At 41.1% G+C, this 24,807-nt stretch overlaps 4 protein-coding genes across 18 annotated transcripts in view; 2 read left to right on the forward strand and 2 right to left on the reverse strand.

The window, feature by feature from the left end:
* Nucleotides 1–402: 402 nt before the first annotated feature.
* LOC122622299 (oxysterol-binding protein-related protein 8) lies at nt 403–14,567 on the reverse strand. 6 transcript variants are annotated; one of them, XM_043800646.1, is made up of 11 exons: nt 14,293–14,567; nt 13,299–14,026; nt 8,001–8,102; nt 4,833–4,882; nt 4,142–4,288; nt 3,846–4,077; nt 3,403–3,639; nt 2,323–2,483; nt 2,090–2,268; nt 830–2,023; nt 403–761 (listed from the first exon to the last, which is right to left on the reverse strand). In XM_043800646.1, the coding sequence occupies exons 2-11, from the start codon at nt 13,714–13,716 to the stop codon at nt 527–529; spliced, it is 2,955 nt and encodes a 984-aa protein (XP_043656581.1). In that variant the 5' UTR covers nt 13,717–14,026; nt 14,293–14,567; the 3' UTR covers nt 403–526. The 6 variants fall into 6 exon arrangements, with proteins under 6 accessions (XP_043656581.1, XP_043656580.1, XP_043656582.1 ...); XM_043800645.1 differs by having other exon boundaries at nt 13,299–14,567; XM_043800647.1 differs by lacking the exon at nt 8,001–8,102 and having other exon boundaries at nt 13,299–14,566.
* A 1,537-nt stretch (nt 14,568–16,104) lies between these two features.
* LOC122621735 lies at nt 16,105–17,620 on the forward strand. The gene is made up of 3 exons (XM_043799695.1): nt 16,105–16,596; nt 17,018–17,390; nt 17,457–17,620. Exons 1-3 carry the CDS (start codon nt 16,384–16,386, stop codon nt 17,618–17,620), a joined length of 750 nt encoding a protein of 249 aa, XP_043655630.1. The 5' UTR covers nt 16,105–16,383.
* Nucleotides 17,621–19,460: 1,840 nt separating this feature from the next.
* LOC122622399 lies at nt 19,461–20,211 on the forward strand. Its single transcript, XM_043800811.1, has 2 exons — nt 19,461–19,634; nt 19,693–20,211. The coding sequence occupies exons 1-2, from the start codon at nt 19,461–19,463 to the stop codon at nt 20,209–20,211; spliced, it is 693 nt and encodes a 230-aa protein (XP_043656746.1).
* Nucleotides 20,212–23,624: 3,413 nt separating this feature from the next.
* Nucleotides 23,625–24,807, reverse strand: part of LOC122621950 (putative transcription factor capicua) — a 42,434-nt gene continuing 41,251 nt past the window's right edge. For 5 of the 10 annotated variants that reach the window (XM_043799987.1, XM_043799986.1, XM_043799984.1 and 2 more), the window contains 4 exons: nt 24,712–24,804; nt 24,393–24,592; nt 24,127–24,322; nt 23,625–23,899 (listed from right to left, as the gene is read on the reverse strand). In XM_043799987.1, coding sequence (XP_043655922.1) covers nt 23,820–23,899; nt 24,127–24,322; nt 24,393–24,592; nt 24,712–24,804 — 569 coding nt within the window. In that variant the 3' untranslated portion in view covers nt 23,625–23,819. Of the gene's footprint in view, nt 23,927–24,126; nt 24,323–24,392; nt 24,593–24,711; nt 24,805–24,807 lie in introns of all 10 variants that reach the window. The other 5 variants (XM_043799991.1, XM_043799990.1, XM_043799994.1 and 2 more) reach the window with 3 other exon arrangements.

Here is a 24,807-nt window from a genome sequence, read left to right on the forward strand (position 1 = left end):
TTCATCGTACACCCTAAATCGTGTGATTTAATATTAACTGTCTATCGAAGGAAAGGAAAAGCGAACTAGCTTTATAGTAGCATCGTTTTAATTGGAATTTTTACGAAATCTGGTGCATCTACTCGTACGTATGTGTATATTTTGATATTAATGTATATTCTCGACATCCTAACCTACCCAGACGTTTTATCTTGAGAAAAGAATTTCCAGGGTTCAAGGGGAAGAGATTTGCACATGGACTTTGTCTGTGGGAGAGACTTGGATTGCTGGGACTTACATACGGCAAACACTTAATCCTATGCATAGTTTCTCACAACGGATGTTCTGGCCACGCGCCTCGGTCGGGGTTATTTCTCTGGCAGCGTGCAAAGGCATTTGAGTAGGACCAAATGTACAATTCAATAAAGTATATACGTTGTCTGTACTCTAGGGTGTGTATGTGTATATATATATATATGGGAAATATAGGTTGACCAAAACTTTTCTTAATCCTAAACGAAATGACACCAACAACGACTTCGCCAATCTACTTAAACAGCCAGCGCAGGATCAGGCTGAAGGTCAGCCCGATCAGAGCGTAGATTAGCGACTTGATCACCGTCGACTGCGAAACGCCGCCGCCCAACAAATGAAGAGAAAGCGGACTCATGTTACTAGGCGGGGGCGAGTACTGCATGCGCTCCAGGCGCTGGCTGATTTCGTTCAGCTGCCGGGTGTGCAGCTCCAGCACCCGGTTTACCTGATCCACGGCCAAGGCTAGTCTGAAAGAAGAAAACGAAAATTAAAAATAAAATTCTTCTCAAAGGTTCCCGTTTGACAATCCACTCACTGCTTAATGGCGCTGGAGGAACTGCGCTTAACCGCTCCCTGCGGCGACTGACTGGAGTCCGAGTTGGTGTCGCGCGGCGCCAGCACCAAACTCTTATTCTTGGCCTTGGGCACCACGGAGCCGCCAGGCTGTAAGGGCTGTCCGGCTGGCGATTGTCTTTGGGTGCGGGATAACGTCTCAATGGAGCTACGCAGGGGGTGGATCATATCGGCCCCATGCACAATGGGCACGGACTTGTGACGCGTCTGGGTCAGCACCTTGAACTGACACTCGTACTGGCGGACATCGTTGCGCGAGTCCCAGGGTCGCAGATCGGCGTACTTGTACAGCCATTGACCGTAGCTGTCCAGCTCGAAAAGGTCGGGCATATGGATAGAGTCAGTACTGACCCGTTCCTTGGCATCCGCTCGCTGGCGCTCCTCCAGCACGGTCTTCTCCTCCGTGGCGGCAACCTGATCCTCACGGGCAATCGCTTCGGAGACGCGTTGCCACAAGCGCTGTGATTCATTGTCCTCTTGTAAGTCGAGTGGCACCATGTGCCGGGTGAGACGCTTGGAACGTGTCTCTGCATCCACCTTAAACAATACCGTTTCCTCTCCCGTCTTGGAGTCCTTTACTCGACACTCCTTGTCCCAGTGACCATTGATGGTGGCCAGCGTCTCCTTGCCCAGCTTGATCTTGCCGACAACCACATTGGTGGCGTCCGCTCCTCCGAGGAACGGCTTCAGCTTGAATTCCAGCTCCGTCCTGTAACCGGTGTTCTCACACTCGATGTTGATCTTGCCACCCAGCTCCATGGAGAGCGTGCCCATCAGGATGCCCTTGCAGTGGGCGTACGGCGTTGTGGCCGTGTAACACTCACCGCGCGGCAGCAACGTCATTGTGGCAGCGCCCTCAAGCACCGCCGAAGTGCTGTTGCCGTAGAACTTCGATTTCGCCAGGATGGAGCAGGTGATGCTGAAGCCGTCCTCGCGATTCGTCACGTAGAATGCCGACACAGGCGGATGGTGCGACACCTGTTCAGCAATGTAAAAGGTTCGGCTGCCACTGGGATGCTGCCAATAGCACCGGAACCTCTCGCCCAGAATCGGATTGTAGGGCTTCTTTAGGCCCTTGGGTTTCTTGTAAAAGCTTGACAGGTACCATTGCACTACTAGTTTCATGCGTGTGAACGCGTCATCCTCCTGAACGGCCCTGCGATCGAAAAAAGATTATTAGCTGATATATCGTTGATGTTATGAGTAAACTAGGTAAACGCACTTAGAGAGCAAGTCCGCATGGTAATACGAATCGGATAACTTGTCCAGGAATGAGCGGGGCTCCAGGATAAATGTGGGTAGTACAACCTTGCTCAAATCCATCCCCGGTCGCACCTGCTTGACAATGCACCAAATTAGGCTCTTGTTCTCCTCTGCCAACTCCTCTACCTGCTCCCCTTGCTGAAAATAATTATTATTAAAAGATGGATTAATTAAAAGACTATGCTAGCTTACCTCGCCAAACTCCTCCTCAGTGAAGGGCACATACGAGGTCTCCACGCACTGCTGTTCGACGCCATCGTCCTGCGCCGGCTCTGCCGGATCCGATTCGGATTCCGACTCCAGACCAGACATGACGGCATTGGGTGCTTCATTCTGGCTGTCTGCGTCCAAATCTGAAAAGACATTCAAGCAGGTGAGATGGGATTGTAAGAACAGAGCAAAAGAAATCACGGACATTTCTCTAGCAGCCTGAATCTGGCGAAAATCAGGGGATCATTTTCCACCTGTCGCACGGGCACAAAAGCAGAATACTGTAAAGGGTATTTAGCGCTAGGATTAACCATATGTAACCATAGATCAAATCGAAGAAAAATTTTGGGAAAGTGGGTCCCAATACCAGGCGGTGATTATACAAAACACGAATTTTGAACCAATAATTCCACTGCTACTATGTGTGTATAATCTCTGATGATAACTAGCTAACTTGGGGGGAAACAAATTGGAAGTCTTGGAAATAAAAGTTGTCAATAAAAAAATCTAAGTCTAAAACCTAGATCATTATGGGTATTTCAACAACTAAAAACAATAGAAATACAAATATTCTTCTAATATGCTTCCCCCAATGATGAACATCTAAATTAAACAACAACAAAGAGGGGGCGTTTTCACCCTTCACGTTCAGACGAAAGCGCGGCATCATTAGACAATCGGGCGGAGCGCTCACAGGACGTAAGCCAGTCTGGCTGTGGTTATAGCCCTCGTCGTCATCCTCACTGGAGCTGCTGTTGCACAGAGTAGCACCCAGGGACATGGACTTGCTCATGGGGCTCAAGTGGCGCCGCTTGCGCTGAAGCATGCTCAATCCGCCACCCATGCCCTGCTCTGCACTGGAGGCATCGCTGTACGAGGTCTTTCGCTGCTCCGATTGATGGCCGAAACGCGGTAGACGCTTGGTGCGCTCCCAGTTGCTAACGGCACTGCTGTAGAGCTGCTGCAACAGTGGAGTGGGTGTCCGCGGGGCGGACAGGCTGGTGTCGGATCGCGAAGTGTCCAGCTCAGCCGATGGCAGTGCCAGGAACTGCGCCCACTTACCGTGATCGTTGAAGTGCTTCTCGTAGTCCGCCTCCGACCACTGCGTCTCATGGGAGACGGGCAGGGGTTCGCCCATGTAGCTGGACGTTGGAGCAGTTCCCGTGCTGCTATTGGACCGCAACAGGAGGGCAGAACATCTCAGGGACAGCTCCAGGGCATCCATCCAGCATTTGCCGGCCGCCTGACTGGGAGCTCGAAAGATCAGGTAAGCGGTTGGCAACGGCTGGACCACGGCACCTTAAAGAAACACATAGTTAGTAAGTGCCTTAAAGAGATCACCAAATTATATCAGTTTTAATATGACAACTACTTTATAAAGCTTTTATATTTCTAAAACTTTTAAACAAAGTCAGAAAACTCTGAAAACCAGGTTTTAGTTGTCCCGTGCAACTAGTGAGCCTATGAAAGTATAAAACAAGCCAAGTCTCTAAACATCCTCTTACCAATGGTTTCCTTGTCGGGACCTCGCGGCGCCCAAATGGATTGCTCCAGGGGATGGAAGAGCTTGAAGCAGAAGCCATCCTTCTTGCTGGGGCGCTCGATCACCTGGCAGGAGGTGAGCATCACCGTGCCCACCCAGTGGCTGCTCTTGGTCTTTTGGCTCTTGTAAATCAGCAGTAGGCCAGGCTTCAGAACACACCACAGTTTTGTCCACGACTTTAGAGTGCCTCGAACCTAAATAACATTTAAATTTAAATTACCAAAAATGCAAATGGATTAATATATTTTGTAGACTCACCTTTAGCCAGTCTGCCAGCACTATAACCGCAGGATCTTGCAGGGAGTTCATCAGCTCACTGGCCACTCGCTTCTTCTCCCGCCGGTAGTTCTTCCTCTGCGCCTTGTAGGATTCTTTCCTGTTGAGTTTGGCGGCATCGGCAGCTGACTGGTGAATAGAGAAGTGTATTTAGATAAACTCAAATATTAATATCAATGCTAGCTAGAAACCTTTGTCGTTCTGCAGCAGTGAAATATATTTAAATACTTCAAATGCATTGTCCTATTTCGTAATAGTAATGTTCGCTTTTCGGTCAAATTTATCATGCGCTTACGTCAAAAGTACGGCTACAATTGCCCATTAAGCTTTAAATTTCCTAAGGTGAAATCCGACACGCATTGTTAATCTAATTAGCATTTATAATTTGCTTAGCTACCGGATAAAAGTAAAAAATTTGTCACCTTTATGGCAGAATGTGACACGTGGCATGTTCCGAAACCCGGGCATATGTATATTTCTTACTATTTATCAGACCGCCAGCCAATCGATTATAACTAAATTAGACAACAACGAAGCGTAGCAACTCTTATCTCTGTGCCCTCCCCATAAATAACCCAGATTTCGTACACCGACGATACGATTTAGCGACTCAAAATTAAAGTTATATAGTTTGGTGCGGATATTACATGCTATGATGTTATATTTTACTTGCCTTATCTGCCAGATTGCCATCCCGATTGTCAGAGGCCCAATTGGCGATTCCTGTAATACGAAAGATCATAGTTTTGTTTTCTGGTTAGGATCCAAGTATCATTGGATTTGTGTGTGTACGGCGCTTGTAGCAAACATGATGATTTGAATTCTGAATTCCGAGAAGTATCTAATCGATCTAGCAATGAAGTAGTAGGTTTCTATTGTTTTTGGAAACTTTCTCATCGCCTATCTACCAAGCCAAAAAACGATACCAAACAAAACGAGGCACAACAATGAAGAAAAGCGCGAAAAGCACGAAGCATAATGAACTAAAACCAGAGAGGAAAACCGCGCACAATGTTTCAAGGTGCGATACTCAAGGGGCAGCGGTTTATTTATTTTACAAATATGTTTTATTTTATTTAGCAAGATACAGAGCCGCACACACACTCGGTACAACCTCATCGGGTAAAAGATGCTCTCTGTGTTTGAGGTCTTGAGGTCTTAGGGTCTTGGGGTCTCGAGAACTCTCTGGCATTGTCAAGTATCTCGCACTTGCACTTTAATCATCGCCAAACGACTGCTGCCCTCGCGTCTTTCGCATTCTTATTAATTATTTTTATTGCTCAGCTATAAATAAAAGCCTCCGAAAAGAGCCAGTCTCTTAGTATGCAAAACCACACATGAGCGAGAAAAACTCGAAGAATTAATTATAATTCCCTTCGAACAGTTGGCTTAAATATTGTCACTTGCTTTGTAGGAGATTCATGACCAGGCGACACCGCTCCAAACCGTATTTCCAAATTGCGTTTCTATTTATTTTTGCATATTTTGTTGTGTTTCGCTCATTCCCGTTCACGTTTCACAGGTCGGCACTACATGGCGTATGCGTGATGCGAGAACCGATTCAGAGACGCCGACCTCTGCTTGGTTTATTTTACTTTTTATTTATATTTTGTCTATTTTTTTTTTCAACTTTCTGCCTGCCGCTCGTCCGCTGGCCGCTCGCCGACTGATTGAGATATATTGAGTCTGCCGCTCGAAAAGCGCACACACAGAGCACTAACACAACGAAAGCACCAGCGGCAAATGACAAAAGTGCCAGGGCAGCGCAGCGCAGCGGCAGAGGCCCACCAGCCCACTACGACCCACTCAGCAATTATCTGGCTTTCGTCATATATTTTTGACAAAACAGAAAGATATATAGGATGTTTGCGAAGCCAAAATACCTCAAATGAGAGGATCATCGCTGTCGCCGCTACCACACTCACGCGTAGATATATACATACATGTACACTTTGTGTGCTTTTTCTGCCCAGATAACGATATCAACGCCGACTGCGCTCTCTCCAAATCATATATATCCACACGAGAGAGCGGCAAACGGCTGCCGACGCCGACGACACATGTATATGGAGCTATTAGCAAGTCTAACTGCTATATGATCTCACCATCAAGATGCTTGAAAGTGCTGGACCCCCTATAAGGCGGATTATTTGTGCTTCCTCGCGATAAGATCATCTTAACCTATCCCAATGCGAAGCTTGCACATTATTTTATTATTTTGATTTGTAATTTGATTTCGATTTTGTAATATAATACAAACCAACGAGTATTAATCAAATAAGGCCCAGTGCTTGTGGCTCATTTAAATCGAGATATGCCAACTAAACTGTATCATAAAATCTTATAAATGAGATTTGAATCCGTGTAACATCAAACCTTGACCAAAATTTAGCCATCTCAAGCGCATAAAAATTGCAGAAAGTTATAAAACATTTAGGGGACCAGTAAAGATAATAATTCCGAAGACTTACTAATTATATTCTGTGTCTTACTGCTTGACAAGGTTCTATTGACAATGAAGAAAAATGGCAAAGCCCAAAGAAACACCTGCAAAATATATCATAGATATGTCACTCAGATAAGCCTCGATAAGTAGAGCATGTTCTTTTAGGCCGACCACAGCTAGAAAACCCTTGAAACCTGTTGAATATGTGGGGGCCATGAAAAGAAAAGGATCACCAATACGGCCAGGTGTGCAGAGTTGATATCTAGGTATTGACTATTACTCATCACTGAAATCAGAACATGTCTGTGGATCTTATCAGCCATGAGGAGCTCCACACTATAGATACGGTGAAAAAGTTTGCCGGGAGGGAAACGATTTGTCATATCTCGGGTCCAAAAGATCAGGCACCCCATGGATGACACAATCGATTTTCTAAAAACCTTTCGGAGCAATCCTTGGCCATTTAATTATTAGTAAACCGATTAGGGTTTTTCCATGTATATGACCCATTTAGTTCTTATCACAGAGCAAAACTTTCAGGTTGTAAAACTGTTATGAATGTTATAACTTTGGGTTGATAAGATATGATTGCCATGAAAGCATTTATCCACATCAAGCAGAAGTTGAGTGGCGGGGCACTCTAAGCATTATTAATCATACTCTCGCGCCGAACAATCGCAAAATTGTTTGATAATAATGCGCCAAAAACAATAGCACAAAAAGCGCAACAAAAGCTCTAAACAAAAATAAAAGCCGACATGCGTCACACCAAAATCGGAACACATGGCTTGGTTGGCAAGGGGTTTTCTTGGGTGGGGTACTCGTGGGGAATCTGCCATAGGAAAATGCATAGAAGTCGCCTTTAGCCAGGTCCTACTGGTATGCGGGATCAGGTGATAACCATGAGTATTACGGACGTGCTGATGATGGAACTAAAACATAGAAAGAACCTAAATTGCAAAACCAAATGGGTCTTAGAATCGTGCCGATCGGCAAAGTTAAAATACTTTTTATTCCTGATGATGGAAGCTAGAATGCGGCGGATGTTGTATAACCCAATAGTTGATCAGATGCGATGATCAATAATTTTCATGTTTGTGTCCGAGGCAGTTCGTGAATATAATTACTAACATGCGAATAGAATTTTGAAAAGGCAGAGCTAAATATTATACGAATATCGGAGAGATGGGCCTCAGTCTTGATGGCAAAGATCAAAACCTCGCGCCCAGTTAAGCGATAATCATTTCATGATTTTCAGATTAAAGCGATGGATGAAAGTGAAAAAGAGAACTAAATTATACGAGAAACTAAAAGTTGATGATGACGGATTAAAATGATAAGTATCGGTCTACTTGTTTAACTGTGCTGGAAATTTAATTTTTTTTGGAACTTCACCTGGCGATGATGGCGCCGGACTGTTACTCAAACTGTCCGTGGACGGAAGTTTGGTCATGAGCACTTTTAGCGAAGGTCGCCGTTTGAATTTGAAATCGAATACTGAGGAGCAGTTTGCAGCACACACATACATACGGGGAGAAAAAGAAAGCGAGCAATATGTATATTGATATAGATATATATTATAGGTTAGGCGCTTATAGATCTTATAGATCTTAGGTCACTGGTACAGACAGTTTTACGTTTACGCACGACACATAGATAACGACTAATTGTACAACTGAAGACGGAAAACTTTGGGACACGAAACACACAGAATGGCATAAGGACAACAAACTTAAAACACAAATCCATTGAAGAATCAGAGTGACAAAAATACAGATACATACATAGTTTCTCAACGAAAATCAAGTATTATTATGCCTAAAGTGAATGCTTATTTCTGAATAATCTGTTAAGAATTCTGGCTATTTAGGAGATCAAAAAGCCAGATAAGGGCTAAGCTTGCTTTAAATCAAAGTTATCAAAACACTTAATAGAGCTTCCATATTGACCTCGATTGCCTCTAGTTCAGTTCAACACAGTCTAAAACACTCAATCCTTGACAGGACTAAGCCTGAGCCCCATTGATCCAATCAGGCGTAAGGAAGACTCAAGACATGGCCCCCGCCCATCCATTACCATTACGGCCTTAATTATGGCCGCTCATCAATTGTCTGCTATCGGACATGGGAGCTCAGCACGCAGCTGGAGCAGAAGCGCCAAGGAGGCGCCTGCCTGGCTGGCGGTAATTAAGATTGCGATGGCGATGCAGATGTGGATGGCGTGGGTTGGGATAGGATGGCGAAACGATGGCGATAGGATGGCCAAGACAATACAGTGCCCTGATTGATTTAAAATAAAGCGCCAACGCCTTACAGGCAATCAATTTACGCACTTAGAACACGCCCTCGTTGTTTCAAATAGTTCAGAGTTCAACGCCAAAGTCGTTTACCACATATTAACCCTGCACGCTGAGAAATAAGGTAAATAGCACGTATGACTTAATAAAATAAAAAAATGTCTACCTAACGAGAGCTGTTTAATTAGGAAAATAGATATAATCCTCGACAACTACGATTACTTTATGACTCAATTTACAGAACAAATAAATAAAAATCACTAAGCCTGAGCAATGCAAACCATAGGGCTACACTAAAGTTATTGATAATGCTTGAGTCACAGCGAAACTTTTTCTGCTGCAGCTAAATACATTTTTTACAGTGTGGCTGTTCCCTAAACTCTCGTCCGAAGGATCCCAGCTGGTGCAAGACACTGCACCATACCTAAAGTGCAGTTTTGAGTTGCCCATTGGGATTGGCCCGAAATGACGTAATTTTTTGCCGCTAAAATGGCGCCGTCTAAATGACCCCCATTCTCGTTGACCCCGCCACAAAGTATATTTCGTTGCTTTTTTACGTAATCCAATTACAACTTAGTTGGCTTTTAGTGTGAGCGTGTGTGTTTGGTCGGGCGGTCACTATACTTTATGGTCAATACGTATAGAGACTTCATCTAGAAACTTCACTTAAGAAGTGCGAGAGATCAATGGGGGCTTGCACAAGAAAACACACTCAGCCATCTACCCATTGCGTCCATCTGATGTTTTATTTATCGGACGGTAATTTGCCCAAAAGCATGCTGTAAAATATTCATCGCAACACAGACACACCTTCACACTCACGTGACCCTTTTAATATGCAAATGCAGATGTAAATAGCATTATCCGACTAAATCCGACTAGGGAACAAACGTACACGGCAATCAAAATATTACAAGCTTATAGTTTACGTTTTGTACCATTTATAACCACATCTTACAATTAGCACTTTTCTTTTCGAATAAAGAAATATAATAGTGCTTCATTTCGGTAGTAATTGTTTTCTGTGTAAGCTGCATCTCTGTTCTGCAATCCGTATCTCACTTTTGACCTTTTGGAGAGGGCAATTTTCAGCGAAAACAAAAATAGAACGCGGACTGGAAGGTGAGTCAAAAAAGGGGGGTGGAATACACCAACTGACCCTGCTTTTCCTTTTCGTCCTTCACGGAGGCCCACTTTTAAAACTATGTAAATGTAGCCGAAAAATGCATTCTCTTTAGAAGACTTTTATCCTCGTTTCGAACTTTTAGGACCCACAAACTTTAAAAGTAATCTAGTTATTCAATACAATATGCTAATCAGCATTTATGATTATAGCTGTCCTACTATCTTAGAAAGATCGTTGCATAGTTTTAGGCTTCTACGGACATTAAATCTTTATATCACTCATAGCAACCAGAACTCTAAACAATCTTGTGAACTGGCATGTGGCTTGCTCCACATGAACAATGTATTCAATTCGCTTAAGCCCTGACTGGCCCATAAGTAAAGACATCCCACAAAATGCAGTCATGCATCGATTTTTCTTCTATTTATTTTGTACGCAGTTTCCCATTTTTGCACCTTTGGGGCGCAGATACCGCAAGCGGGGCAGTTGAAAGGGGCGGTGGGCGGTGGGCGGAGCGTATGTTTACACGTTTGAGAGGTGTATCCTATTCCGAACATTTATGACATGCAGTTTTCCGCATAGATTTCCATGCGGGTACTGTTTGTTCGCACCGACTGTTCCACCCGCCCGGGCCGCAAAAATAAACAGCAAGAGGGAGGCGGCAACAATGGTAATTATAAAGCCGCATTCGGATGAAAAGTGAATAAGAGTGTGAGTGTGAGTGTGAGTGCTAGTGTCAGCTAATTGCGAATATATACGGTATAGGGTGCAGTATAGTGGACCTTGCGGAACTTTTAATCTATGGTGCTCAATAAAAACTATTTTTAACGGATGACAAAGTTTTCTTATCGCTTAAATTTGTATAATGTCAATTTTGCGAGTCATAAAGTTAAAAATCCTTCAACTTCAACTGGCACCTTTTTGATAAGTATAGTCAAATATGTGATAGTTTCATGATAGTTTCGCAAATAATACACTTTAAGAAACTAACCTTGAATTTACACACCTCTAACCTGTTCAGGTCCACCCTTATTAAAACCCAGTCATATTTGTATGGAGGTATTGTTTAGTTATGGATATATATCTGGGCAATAAAGAAATACAGCGTGCATATAAAAAATTAATGACAGTTGCACGCCATAAAGCAAACCATATAAAACAGCAACAAACCACAGTGTCATCCAAGCCAATGGTGCGTGTGCAAAATCCCGTAGAACAGCATTGGTTACCAGGTAACCCCCTTGGCCACAAGCCACAACTATCAGTTTTTTCCCGTAAAGGGTCGATAGAAAGCAAAATGCGAATGCTAATCAATAAAGCACATGAAATATGGAATCAAAAACTTGAGCAAGTGCTAGCTGCTTCTAATTATTGTTCGGTTTAAGAGGCAATTCCAAACGTTTTAAATAGAGTACATGATAAATTAAGCTCTCCCTTTGCAGGCAACTAAGCGACTGTTACGTTTCTATTCCACTTCTCGATTAGCTTAATTAACAATTAGAATGATGAGCATGATACCATAATATTAAGCAATCCTTGTAACTAATAGTAGTCTTGATCCTAGCAGCTGGAAAATGAATGACCTCATCTCAATCAATTAAAAAACATAAAAAACCGTATATAGACTGGCAGATGAACGTCACATATGGTCTTTTGTTGAATTATGTATGTGCATGCATATATACAAATGCCAAAAACAAAACAAGAGAAACGGCAATGAACAATGTTTTAATTAGATCCTACAATTTCAGATAAATACAAAATCGTCAACAGAATGTGATGCCATCTGCTTGGGAAGATAATAAAATTACTACGAAGGCAAGCGAAAGGACTTTAAACAAGTGACGTCATTTGCACTTGAATGCTTTTTATCTGACAAGTGTTGATTCATAAATTTGAAGGAAAGCGGAATATTAAACATTTTTTTAAATTAACTGATTGTAATGTCATTAGAAAAATAGGAATAACATAATTAATTCGAAAACGCCTGAGCAACTAAGCCAATGAAATGCCTTCTTATCCGATTACTGCGCTTTTGGGTAATGACTGTTACTTGCCATTTCAATTTAATTAATAAGCATTCCATTAACTCAATTACGCGAATAATTAATAATACGCGTCAATTAATGTCGACTGGCAGATGAACACAGCACATTAGAAAATCAGCTGTAAGCATACGGAAATCGAGAATCCGTGGCTTCTGCACAGGTGCCAATGGCAGGCGACAGTCACAATAAACTCACCCCGAAATACCCGGGCAACCAGTAGCCTAGCAACCCAACGAGTTTGACAAAAGAGCCACTCAGACAACTGGCATGCAAGTCAATTAACACCAGGCAGCGACCAAATCTCACATGGATGACTGAATGGGCCCGCAGAGCGGAAGCGCGCTAAATGACGAACAAAAGCCGAGTGTTGGGCGATAACGTGGCCCCCGGGATGGATGGCTTGGAATTACGGATGGATGGGGTACGGGCACAGATTACGGATTACGGATTACGGATTAGCCGGCAAGCGGCTGATGAATGAGCTGGAATTTTGAAATGTGAGCAGCAGCGAAATCAAAACAAGCAAAACACACAGCATACGGAACAAAAATTCGAAGCTTTAATCGGAAACTATGGTATGGTGTACAAGTGCGGTCAAAACAAGAGCACTTAGATATACTATTAAGTTGTTTATTATTAATCGGTTTTCTATTTCTACTTGGGTTAATGACTTTATTGACGGCTTTTATCATCAGTGATTGATGGATGAGTTGATAAAAGTTTAGATAAGATAAGAAGGTCCTAAACTCTGTACTCGCCTTAATTTACTTCGGCTTTCCTTTTATTTTATCCAAACTAAAGCATTCTTTATTTATTGTGTAAAATGAAAAATTTTTTGAGAGAAATTCTCAAAATACCTCGCATACATCTAAAGAAGCATGAGTAATGTTTTATGGCTTACAATCTAACTAGCAAATCAAATAATTTTGCAAAGAATTTAACACTTCAGATTAACATTATCAACGACTAGGTCCGAAATTCCTGATTAGTCAGCAAAATAAACGTGTGACTTCTTTTGTGCTATTTTTTTGACCGCAGTTGTGTGAGTGTGTGCTTTTTTGTGCGAATCGCTTCGTTTGCATTAGATTGCGATTGATCAAATCGAAAAGTGTGTATGAATGACATTGAGAGAGAGAGAGAGAGAGAGGGGTAGAAGAACACGACAACGACAGAGAGTGACAGAGAGAATGAGAGAGGGGCGCGTAAAAGGGGGTTCCACTCACCTGTCGACTGACGCAGTCCGGCGCTATTTGGCGGTGTGATGCTGATTCCGCTGACGCTGCTGGCGGCGCCCACACTCACGCCCAGCGATTGGTTCGATGCGCCCATGGACAGGCCAGAGGGGGTCGCGGCCCCCGCGGAAGGCAGGGGCGCCTGCAGCTGCAGCAGGTGACCGCCGGTGGGCACACTGCTCGACTGTGGTTGTTGTTGCGGCGTTCCGGGCATTGAGTGCGAGTGCGGGGTGGCGGGGTGTACCAGGGTATCCCCTCCACCCGCCGCCCCGTGCTGTTTGGCACTGTTTATGCGTATGGGGGTGCTGCTGGCCCCCGTGGCAGCAGAGGCAGCCGGGCCGGCGCCTGCAACGGGGGTGGCCGAGGGAGCGTTATTAACGGGCGTGCTGGGCGTGGCGGGTTGCTGCATGATCACTCAGTTATTGCACTTAATTAGGTTTTCTTATTCTTCGCTTAATTGATTCCTTTATATGTATGTTTGTAAGCCCCTTTCTTCTGGTTTACTATCAATCAGCAGGCATTGCTCCAATTGTCGTTCTCACAAAAACGCACGCACACACCTACCCACACTCACACTGGCACACAATAGCACACACACGTACAGGGCCGGACGCAGGGCCAATTATTGATTTTGTTTTAGCCGCTCGGAAGTTTTAACCCACTCTTAGGTTTTTAATTTGTTTTGCACTATAATTTAGGATTCTTACTGTTGATTTGGCCTGAAAATATTAAATTATCATTGCATTTTAATGTTTCAGAAGTCAAGTCTCCGATTAGAACTGTATCAAGCAGCTCAGCTGGTCAGTTGTCCAATCGGAAAGACGGCCACGTAACACGCTCTTGGAATCTGCTTGTTTTCTGAATTTTTAGTTCCAATTAGTGACAAAAGAAAGGCGATTCTACTTAGAATTGTACTTATACTGATACCAAGGCTAGTACAATTCTAGCACGCACACACACACACTCGCAAACTTTTGTCACACACTTTTTCGATTTTCGTTCTTCTTTTCGCGGCTCTCTTTTGCTCTCTCTCTATCGCTCCCTCGCGGTCCGGCGTCGCTGGCGTTTCGCGTTCAACTGAAACTGAAGCTGCAATCGTGGTCGCCCGTATTCCAAAAAGCTAAACTTGTTTCTTTTCGCTTTCGTATGAGCTCATCCACCAATGCCGACGTCACCACCCCCCGCATGCCATTTATTATTTTCATGACGCGGCCAAGACGCTGGAAGTGTGTAAGAGCGAAACAAGCTTTTCGTGTTTTTTCTGTTCCTTTTGTTCCGTTCGTTTTTTGGGGAGGATTACAGCTGTTTAGATGTTTCCAGCCCTGGCCGAGGCTCAGCCAGGGCTGCTGAAAAGTAACTGCTAACCATAAATTTAACATTGATATTACAGTGCTCGCTCTTAGCAGTGAACGAGCTTTCGTTAGGGTGAACCAATTTTGAAACTTAATATACTTTATTAAAATAATTTTACCTTTCCTAATTTTAGATTCCTGGACTAGCAATATACTAGTAATATAAACATTGCAATCATGAATTAAATTCTTAGTTTGGTAAAAAAAATATATACATACATGTACATATATGTACATTAAAAATGTATAATATAAATCACTCGTAAACAAAAGGGTACACTAGATTATTCATTCTCAAGATATAAGGCTTGTTTTGATTGTGCAATAGTTTGCTATATTGTTGGCACTCCGGTAATTTTTAAGCAAATATATAATTATAAATTTTTGGTTTTTTAAATTTGGCATGCTTGGGTTGTAATTTTTTAATATATTATATTTCTTCAAGTTTATCAATTCATTTAAAATTTCCAGAAAATGTAGCCAATTATTGCACAAAAAAAGTGAACTAAGATCTCGAGAATGCAAAAAGAAGAAACAAGAGAGAACGCTGTAGTCTAGTTTCCCGACTATCAGATACCGGTTACTCGGCTAGTGGAAGTGCGAAGGAGAAATTTCAGCATTGGCAGTTTTTGGCAGTTTTTTTGGACGTGGCAAAAAGAATTTTGGCAAATCGAGAGAAGTTTACAAGACTAATACATAAATCAAAAACTATAACAGTATTTTTCAAAAGTGTGGGCGTGGCAGTGTTGTGCGGTTTGTGGGCGTTAGAGTGGCGTGGCAAAATGAGTCAACAAACTGCGTCTATGCTTAATCTTATCTTTCTAGCTTTTATAGTTCCTGAGATCATGACGTTCATACGGACGACAGACGGACAGGGCCAGACAGGACCGACTCGGCTATTGATATCCCTTATATATCCTTTGTGGTCCGAAACGCTTCCTTCTACCTGTTTCATACCTTTGAACGAATCTAGTATACCCTTTTACTCTACGAGTAACGGATATAAAAATACAGAAAATGAAGAAAAAACACTGAATTTGTTTTACAGTGTTGGTTATACCTACATAGTATACATATATGCGAAACAATGCGAATCCTTCCGTCTGCCTGTTCGCATATTAAGCGTGCAAGTTTGTTCAATGTAGATCGCCACTCCCACTGGAACGCCCACAAGCTAAACTTTTTCTGGGTACTCCTTTAAGGAATAAGTATTCATTATTCCACCAAAAAACTGTCTCCAAACCGCTATAGCAATCATGGAAAGAAGATAAGAATTATGCAAAACAAGATGTACTTGCTTTCAACAAAAATAAGGAATTCATTTTAAACCGGCAAATTTAAACAAAATCGCCGACCGATAAGACGTTAACCCAAAACAAACAATCAATGGCCAATACTTGAGATCGCTTAATCCAATAAACGAACTTCAGATTGCACGATTGTGATTAGGACTTCAACAGTATCTATTCGGGCCACCTTCAATCTACATACCTTATGGTCAATCGACATTTTTATAAATATTTCATTATGGCACTCGGAGATGGTTATCCTATCGGGTCTAGCTGAAGTGTTGATTCTGCGGATTTGGACGGGTTGGAGGAAGTTGCAATACTGTTATTATTTATACTGAGTGTTATCACACGTTCTTATCGCCATGAGAGCTACTGTAAAACTCTCGATCCCTGGGGGATTGATAAGTTGGACAGGAGCACATATAAAACGCAATGCGTCCATACGGGCGGCATTGTGAAAGTGAAAGCCAAATATACACCATGAAGTACCTGCTCAGCATGACCTTGCTGCTGGCCATCGGGCTGCAGCAGATCGACGCCCACGGCATGATGCTGTCCCCGCCCAGTAGATCCTCCCGTTGGCGCTACGATGGATCCGCCCCCCAGAACTGGAACGACAACGAGCTCTTCTGCGGCGGATTGTACGTAAGTGACGCCCCAGTTGGATGAGGAGCCGAAAATATCTACGATATTTGAAGATTTTTGTTGCTCCTAACTACTATATTTGCTTTTACTTTGCTATCATCTCGCCACCCTGGCTCCTATTTTTTGAACTGATGACATTTAAGTATGTAGGTAGTTGGAAATAGTGAAAATTTTTCACTAACCATTATGTCTAATATTACCTTGTTAATTAGTCATTAACATCATAGAATACAAACATAAGAAGCCTTACAAGAAGCCTTTCCAGTTTGGGTTAAACATGTTCTAGTGACATCTATAATATTCCTTTTTTATGGTATTTCATGGTTTATTATGATTTCATCGCTACGGAAAGATGTTGTGTTCTATATCAGCGAGGACCGCCAAAATCTTTAACATCAAATTTGTGTTTGTAAACCCGTAGACGCAGTCCAACAATGGAGGTCGCTGTGGACTGTGCGGCGACAACTTCCTGGATGCCCAGCCCCGCGCCAACGAGATCGGAGGCAGCATCGGAGGAGCTGGCGTGGTGACCAGGAGCTACGTGGCAGGCAATTCCATCACCGTGAGCGTGAAGATCACCACCAACCACTTGGGCCATTTCGAGTTCCACCTGTGCAACCTGGACGCCTTCGGTGGCGAGTCGGAGGAGTGCTTCGAGCAGAACCGCCTGCGATTCCCCGATGGAAGCGATAAATTGCAGATCGGCGTACAGAGCGGCGAATTCGACGTGACAGCGGTGCTGCCAGAGGGTCTTACCTGTTCTCATTGCGTCCTCCGCTGGACCTATGTGGGTGGTGAGTGGTGGCCAGAAGAAACCTGGAGCTCAGGTGAAAATTAATTGAACTTCTTGTATATTCCAGCCAACAACTGGGGCATCTGCGATAGTTCCGGAAACGGAGCCTTGGGCTGTGGCCCCCAGGAAACCTTTAAGAACTGCGCCGATGTGAGCGTCTACTGGGGTCGCAACCTGGTCAAGGAATTGGTCAGTGGTGCAGAGCCAGTGGCTCCCGTCGAGGTCGCCTGAAAATCCAGACTGAAGTTTTACGAACTGCCATTTATGTATGTCTGAGAATGCTAAAAGCCAAATAGTCAGCCAAAGTTATATAAATAAATGAGTGAACATTATAAAGATTAGTCTATTGGGTCCGTGAAGCTGTTTCTTATTATACAATTCTGGTTTCATTTACCTTTTATTATAAATGAACTCACTTTAAAAAATATATTCGTTTTATTAATTAAGTTAGCCCAAAACTATGCCAAAAAAGATTTTTAAAAACAGAATTTGGCTTTCGCAGAGTACTTTTCCAAATAACATGCCCAGACAGACTTGTTCTTCAGCCCGTAGTTATACAGCATTGCTGCAGGGTCTTGACCTAAAAAGTCAGCAATGAAAATAATACAAATTATAAAAAAATAACAATAATACTGCTACATTTTAAACAAATTAGATTAACTTGCTACTTGGGTAACAGGCTGTCAATCAAATAACACAATCTTCACATTGCATCTAACCGCATAGGGTATACATGTAGTACACTAACCAAATAGAATAGAATATAAGACAATACAATCTATTTTATAAAGAATTTAGATTTTTTAGTCCCCAACAAGTCCCTATGCGCTCGAAATTTTTTGGTTACAAATACATTTGCGGTTTTTGATTATCGTATGAATCTAGCTATTTGTATGTCTGGCAGAAATATGTTGCATAACATATTTTGAAAGATTTTCGGTATAAAAGATAGTGCCCGCCGAGGAGTCCAAGGAAGTGTATCCGGTCGTCGAAGACTGTCTAAGCCTGGCCACAAAGAACTTTTACTCAATAGGTGTGGGCCATATTATCATCGCCACCGTGCGCGTCCTAAGGATTTTAGTTGTTCAGTTGGAAAAGGGGACAATTTACCAGCTTAGTGCAACAAATGAAGTCCGCATTTCCACAGACAAGTACTTATACTCGAGGATTATGCTGCTGAGACTTAGCAGCCTTTTATTAAAAAAGTTTCGGACGTCTTTTCGTGACTATGATCGATATCAATGGCATGTCCTCAATCTCTCTACCCTCTCTACCCTTTGTTCCCATGGAACTGGCGGGGAAGCTGTGGATCTAGGTAGACTTACATGCTCCAATCGATTACTGCTTACACCTGCACTTGCACCTGTTTATGCGCCGATCTAATAATTTTGGCCGTGGTTTTGCAGGTCATCATGCACTTCGATATAGTTGCTGAGATCTCGTCGTTCATACGGACGAACAGACGGTCTTGGTAATGATCCTGATCAGGAATATATACTTTTGATGGTCGGAAACGCTTCCTTCTAACTGTAGCATAATTTTCACTATTTTTTCAGATTGAGCATGCAGATTTTACAGACGATGTTCAAGGAACTTGACTACATTATTTTCTCTTATTTTATAAACAGCTTTTTAATCAATCCTCTTTCCGCTGTTGGTACTATTGCACTTCAGAATCTTTGACCTTGGGTAACAAGTTTTGCGAAAACGTGAAAAGTTTTCTAAGCCTTTGAACTTCTATCAAAATGGCATTGGTGGGGGAAATAATAATAGTCCAATAAATAAGTCCTCCAAGTTTTTATGATTAGGTTACCAAAATTTTGCGTATTGCTTAGATGTGTCATACATGTTATCGCAATTCCCAGGTCAGATACAAGGAATTCTCCCAAATTTCAACTTGCAATAATCATAAACCAAATTAAGATTATGAGCCGATAAGATGCATTCACGGTTATTGGGCGTAAAATCAAAAACAAACATAAACTGCCCGGCAACTGATAAGGTTTGGGAAAATAGACCTATATAAGCCCACGACCAGTTCGTGGTTGGCCACAAAGAAAGTGTTACGAAAATGAATACCTATCAATTTATTCTGTTTCTAAGTATAGGCTTTTTAAATCTGATGGTTGAATTGGAGGGCCATGGGATGATGTTAAGTCCAACCGGAAGATCCTCGCGTTGGCGATACGATTCCTCGGCGCCAACAAATTACGATGACAATGCATTATATTGCGGGGGATTCTGGGTAGGAGATCCTTCAAAAAATACTCTATACAGCTCATTTAATGTTTTTAACCCTTTAGAAACAAACCGAAAATGACGGCAATTGTGGACTTTGCGGAGATGATTGGAGCATGGAGCAGCCGCGACCCAATGAGTTGGGTGGAAAATATGGCAGTGGAGTGATTGTAAAGAGCTTTGCCGGCGTAGCTGAGGCGGAAGTCAATGTTAAGATCACGGCCAATCATCTGGGCTACTTCCGGTTCCATATCTGCAATTTGGACGAAAATGGCAGCGAGTCGGACGATTGCTTTAATCAATATCCTTTGAATTTCACCGATGGTAGCCAGAAATACTACATCAACACAACCACTGGCGATATCCCAGTAACCGTGAAGCTTCCCAACGATCTCAACTGCATTCACTGCGTATTGCGCTGGACTTACACGGCGGGAAATAATTGGGGTGTTTGTGAGGATGGGACGGGCGCCATGGGCTGTGGAGCCCAGGAAACCTTTATAAACTGCGCGGATATCAGTGTATTATCCTCAGCGAGAAGTATATTCCAGGAGGTGCCCGTGGAGGTGCCGGAATCGATGTGAAGAGGTTATGATCAACGGTGGCCTATCGAACAATATGGTTAGTCTCAATAAATTATATAGCTTATTTATTTTTATGTGTGCCTGTTTTATTTTTATATGAATACCAATTAATAAAAAAAATTAAAACGTTTTGAAAAACTTTGTGTTAATATTATTACTTGCCCAAATTGTGAAAAAGATCCACTTTTCTGCAATTAATTACATCGTATTGATTGAACAGTACTTGATAATAAATTCGCTGATCAGCGCTAATATGTTCATCTACGAAGTACTTTTAAACCGCATAAAGATGTTTCAATTTAAAAATGGGAAAATAAAAGATAGGTATTTACACCCCACAATAAATATAAAAGACTTTCCAAAAATTATGAATGTTTATTTCTCTTTTATTCAATAAATTAATCGTCGTATATATTTATTTATACATATAGTATATGTGTGTGTTTTGAGTGTATGAGGATTGTTGTGGATGACCGTTTGTCTTCGAGGTGCGGGGCCTCGCACTCCCTCCTCCTAAGATGGATCCTACTAATTAAATTCTTTCTTCTAAGAGCCCCAATCTCAGACGTGTTCTTAACGATCGGATGAGATTTGCACGTTTTAATGCTTAAATATTTTGTATTTTTTAAGCTATCCTGTTTGTGTTCGTATTTGTATCTTGTATATTAATTAAATATTCGTAATTTGTCTTAAATGTTTCGTGGCTTACAAAATATGTTTCACACTAACTGGCTTATTACTTTACTTCACAAATAAGTTATATATATATGTATATATATATATATAATATTTTTGTAATATTTTACAAAGCTTTCTAAAGTCAATTGCAAATGATAAGTCGAAATATTCACTACAAAACTCAAAAGCCGCGTTTCTAAAATATTTATCGGTTTCCGATTACCTTTTAACAATTAACTAAACAAACCGCAAACAACAGTGTGTAACCTCGATTGCCACTAGAGATGTCATCAATCCGATGTATTTAGATATATATTTAGCTTTATGTTTTGAGGAGAGTTCAGATACGGTTGGAAATGCCCTCCTCGATTAAAAACTATAAAAAACACATCCTCCATTATCGTCAAAATGTGCGAATCGCTCACAACTGAATTACAAGTGATGTAACCCAACCCTTTTTGGGCTTTGTTTCTAAATCACCTTCGTTTAAAAGCATTTAAAATACAGTGGTTGCCCTTCGAGAAAAATATATGTATATTTTAATATTAGTGTGGGGGAGGAGGTCCTTGGCTTCTCTACCAAATATTTTGTTATAAAAGCACCTTATAAATTTTATATTTTTTTTACTCCCAAAGTTTACTCACTTGCCTCGTTTGTATAAATAGCTAAATAGTTCATCTTTCATTTTTACTTTGTTCAAAAATTGTTTTTAACATTATACAACACTATCTGTATTTTTGTTTTCTTTGTAATACCTGAATTTTAGAATTTTGTATCCGAAACGCCTTTTTTGTTGTGTGTTTGCTGACTGAGATTGTTTCATTTTTGTTCTCTTTCTTGTAATTGCCAAAGGTTGTTTAGTATTTCCTGTCATTAATTTTCTTAGTCCGAAATGCTGATCGCCAAAAATGTTCGTTGTTGTATCAGTTATTTATTTTGTATACGTTCTCGAACTTGGTACAGGTCAAAAAGTTTTTATTTTGCCTGCACTTGACCAAATTGACAAACATTTTTACTTAGCTTCATGAGGGTTCAATATTTAAGTATTGTAGTTTAGCTTTGTCATTGGCACAAGTTTGCTTGCTGAGGGGAGAAGTTCAGGAGGAGTTTGTGAAAATAAAAATTAAACTTCAGTGTGTTTCTACTACAATTAAGTTCACACGTTGGCTCAAATATGCTTATAAACTTGGTTTTATTTTTGTTTTTATTTGTATTTTTTAACATTAACACGCTACAGTTTACGGCCATTCGCTTTTTCTAAAATATAAAGTTTTGTTTGTTAACTAATTATTACACATAACTAATAGGTATGTAAAACTTATCGTCATAAAGAAACTATAATTAAATTATTATTAAACACGAAACTAAAAAAATATAAACGACTACGTGAGTTGATTTTAAATTTTACAAATTTGTTGATTTTGTATCTTTCTGGCTAATTTCTTTTTTTTGCAGCGTCCAGCTTTACTGAAAGCGGCATTCATATTAATTCACGTGTTGTTTTTGATGATTTTATTTATTGCATATTTTAAATGATTGTTATAACTATAACGTGTATATTTAAACTAAAACTTTTTGCGTACCTAGATTATTTTTGTATATTTTGAGTGTATGTATATCTGCAATGATTTATTTTTAATTTGTCAAAATTCTGGTAACTGCTGCTTCTTCGGAAAAAACACATGAAAGTGAGACTGGCCATAATGCAGGAAATTTTAGGCAAAGTTCTTAAATTAGAAATATTTAAACACATATGTAAGTCAGCGACAACATTTAATAATAAACAACTCACAAAGAACAGAATTTTTGCATATGAATAAAATGCAGTCACATACTTAAAAAATTAATTTACAACTAAATTTAAATGAACCGAAATGGTAAACAATATTAAATAGTATATTGCAGCAACAGTGGAAGACAGTTAGTTCTCTCATTCTCTCTCTTTTTTGTTTTCTTTCAATCGCCGGTAATAAATGGTTTTTAATTATTTTCTTTTTAGAGTTTATTTTTCGGTATGTGTACAATTTAAAAACAGGCTATACTAAAATAAAAATATATATATAAATTATAATTCAATTAGACAACAATGTAAAAAGCCAATTCAAGGAAATGTACATACAATTTAAAAAGGTTTTTGTTGCATAAGCTTTGAGAACAAAAGCAAACAGTTTAAAAGCATTTGGATGTGTGCGATTGGGTGTTAGTGTGGGTGTTTTGAGGGGATTTGTTCTCGTTAAAAATGTTATTACTAAATATACAATACAACTACAGTGTTTATTTCAAGTTTCTTACTGTTTGATTTATACAATTCTTTGCTTGTGCTTGATACACTTCAAAATTAATGTGCAATTTAAGTTGAAGCTTAACTTCTATTTCCGTAGTTTTTTCTTTGCTCTTCCAATTTGTTGGTCGCAGTTTTGCCTGTAAATTAAAACCTAAGCCTTTACGCGGGGATTATACAATGTTTCGGTTATGTATTTTTTCTATGTATGTATGTACTTCATATGTGCTTCAAAAGTTCAAATTTTCATCAAAATTTCTACCTCTCCTTTGTGTCGGTTGCATCTGATTTATTAAGCTGCTTAATAAATTCATTTGTAATCAGTTTCTCCACTCGACTCACAAATTACGTTGCTTCTACATATTTTGTATGCCTATTGTAATTAAAAATTTGTAATTTTCTCTATTCTCTGTATGTTGCTTTCTTGCTATTAGCTGTTAATAATAAAAACTAGTTAACCACGCATCTGATGCATGAGCGTTTGCTAAGTGTAAGCTTTTTTGTATATCCGTTTCGTTTTGTGAGTCTGCGTTGCTGCAATTCTTGTTGTCGATTCCTTTACTATCCTTAAGTAATTTTGTCACTTGCAGCAAACAATCTGTTGTCTTGTTCTGTTCCCGCCAAACTTCCCGTCCTTTTCCACTTCAAATTACTTGTACTTGGCATCAGATTCAGTGGTTTTGGTGGCGGGATGGGGCTGCAGCGCAGGGTGCTGTTGTTGGTGGCAACCTGTTATTTAGTAATATTGAAAAACATCTGTACAATGTTTTCGTTGGGAAATGGAAACCAAATTAAAATTAAACTTAAAACATTTCTCTTTAACCTAAAAATAAAAAATAAATAAACAACAAGCGCAGAAAAAGTTCAAATACATTAAAACTGCATTACTAGCAATTTAATTCGCTTAATCTTTGAATCTAGGGACGCGTCTATATTAGAAAACTGCTTCTAATTACCTGCCGCACTGGTGGCCTGCATATTCAAGCTGGTGCTACTGGCACTCAATGTGGTCGACGACGAGTTGGAATCAGACGGTGTGTTGGGGCCCGCCGAGTGTGGAGTGCAGGATGCTTGGCCCAGCAGCTTCTGACGCACCTCTCGTATCTTCAGCTGAAGATCTTGCTTGCGCGGAAAGACATCGCTGTGCTTAGACTGTTGATGGGAATAAGCACAATAGCACAATTATGAGTTAAAGAATTGAAAAAATGTGCGGACAACTTACCTGAAAGGCCATAGTGGCCTGGGCAGTGGGAAAGTTGCCGTGCTCGGCAAACAACTGCAAGACCAGGCTGCGTCGCGTCTCCAGGACTTTGCGGTGTCCTTTCTCACTGGCATCGGACCGAGCGCTTTGAAGCGGTGTCTTTGGGGTCCTGGGTGAGCGTCCCGTTTGATCAGAGCTCTCCAGTTCTGCAAGGCGTTCGTCTTCATTAGGTATTTGAAAATAAAGGTAAAGGTATAATTCAAACTCATTCAAATGAGGTCCCCTTAACAGAAATCAGAGTCTTTAAACCTATATACAGATTTATTTGAATTAAGCTTACCCTTTAGCTCGTTGTTAAAGTCCGGGCCAAAGAATCGCTGGGTGGTCGTAGGCGGTGCCGATGCTGGTTCGTCAATAGAGTCGTCCTCGCACACTG

The sequence above is a fragment of the Drosophila teissieri genome, chromosome 3R (genome assembly GCF_016746235.2).
Source record: "Drosophila teissieri strain GT53w chromosome 3R, Prin_Dtei_1.1, whole genome shotgun sequence".
NCBI lineage: Eukaryota > Metazoa > Arthropoda > Insecta > Diptera > Drosophilidae > Drosophila > Drosophila teissieri.

What these genes read in the sequence shown, in the direction of transcription:
- LOC122622299 (XM_043800646.1), bottom strand. Translation starts at nt 13,716, where the DNA reads ATGCAGCAACCCGCCACGCCCAGCACGCCCGTTAATAACGCTCCCTCG. An exon ending in TGCTGGCAGACTGGCTAAAG is followed by an intron (nt 4,078 to 4,141) that starts GTGAGTCTACAA and finishes AATGTTATTTAG; the next exon opens with GTTCGAGGCACTCTAAAGTC. An exon ending in TCCTCCAGCGCCATTAAGCA is followed by an intron (nt 762 to 829) that starts GTGAGTGGATTG and finishes TTCTTCTTTCAG; the next exon opens with ACTAGCCTTGGCCGTGGATC.
- LOC122622399 (XM_043800811.1), top strand. Translation starts at nt 19,461, where the DNA reads ATGAATACCTATCAATTTATTCTGTTTCTAAGTATAGGCTTTTTAAAT. An exon ending in TATATTGCGGGGGATTCTGG is followed by an intron (nt 19,635 to 19,692) that starts GTAGGAGATCCT and finishes TTAACCCTTTAG; the next exon opens with AAACAAACCGAAAATGACGG.
- LOC122621735 (XM_043799695.1), top strand. Translation starts at nt 16,384, where the DNA reads ATGCGTCCATACGGGCGGCATTGTGAAAGTGAAAGCCAAATATACACC. An exon ending in TCTTCTGCGGCGGATTGTAC is followed by an intron (nt 16,597 to 17,017) that starts GTAAGTGACGCC and finishes GTAAACCCGTAG; the next exon opens with ACGCAGTCCAACAATGGAGG. An exon ending in CCGCTGGACCTATGTGGGTG is followed by an intron (nt 17,391 to 17,456) that starts GTGAGTGGTGGC and finishes TGTATATTCCAG; the next exon opens with CCAACAACTGGGGCATCTGC.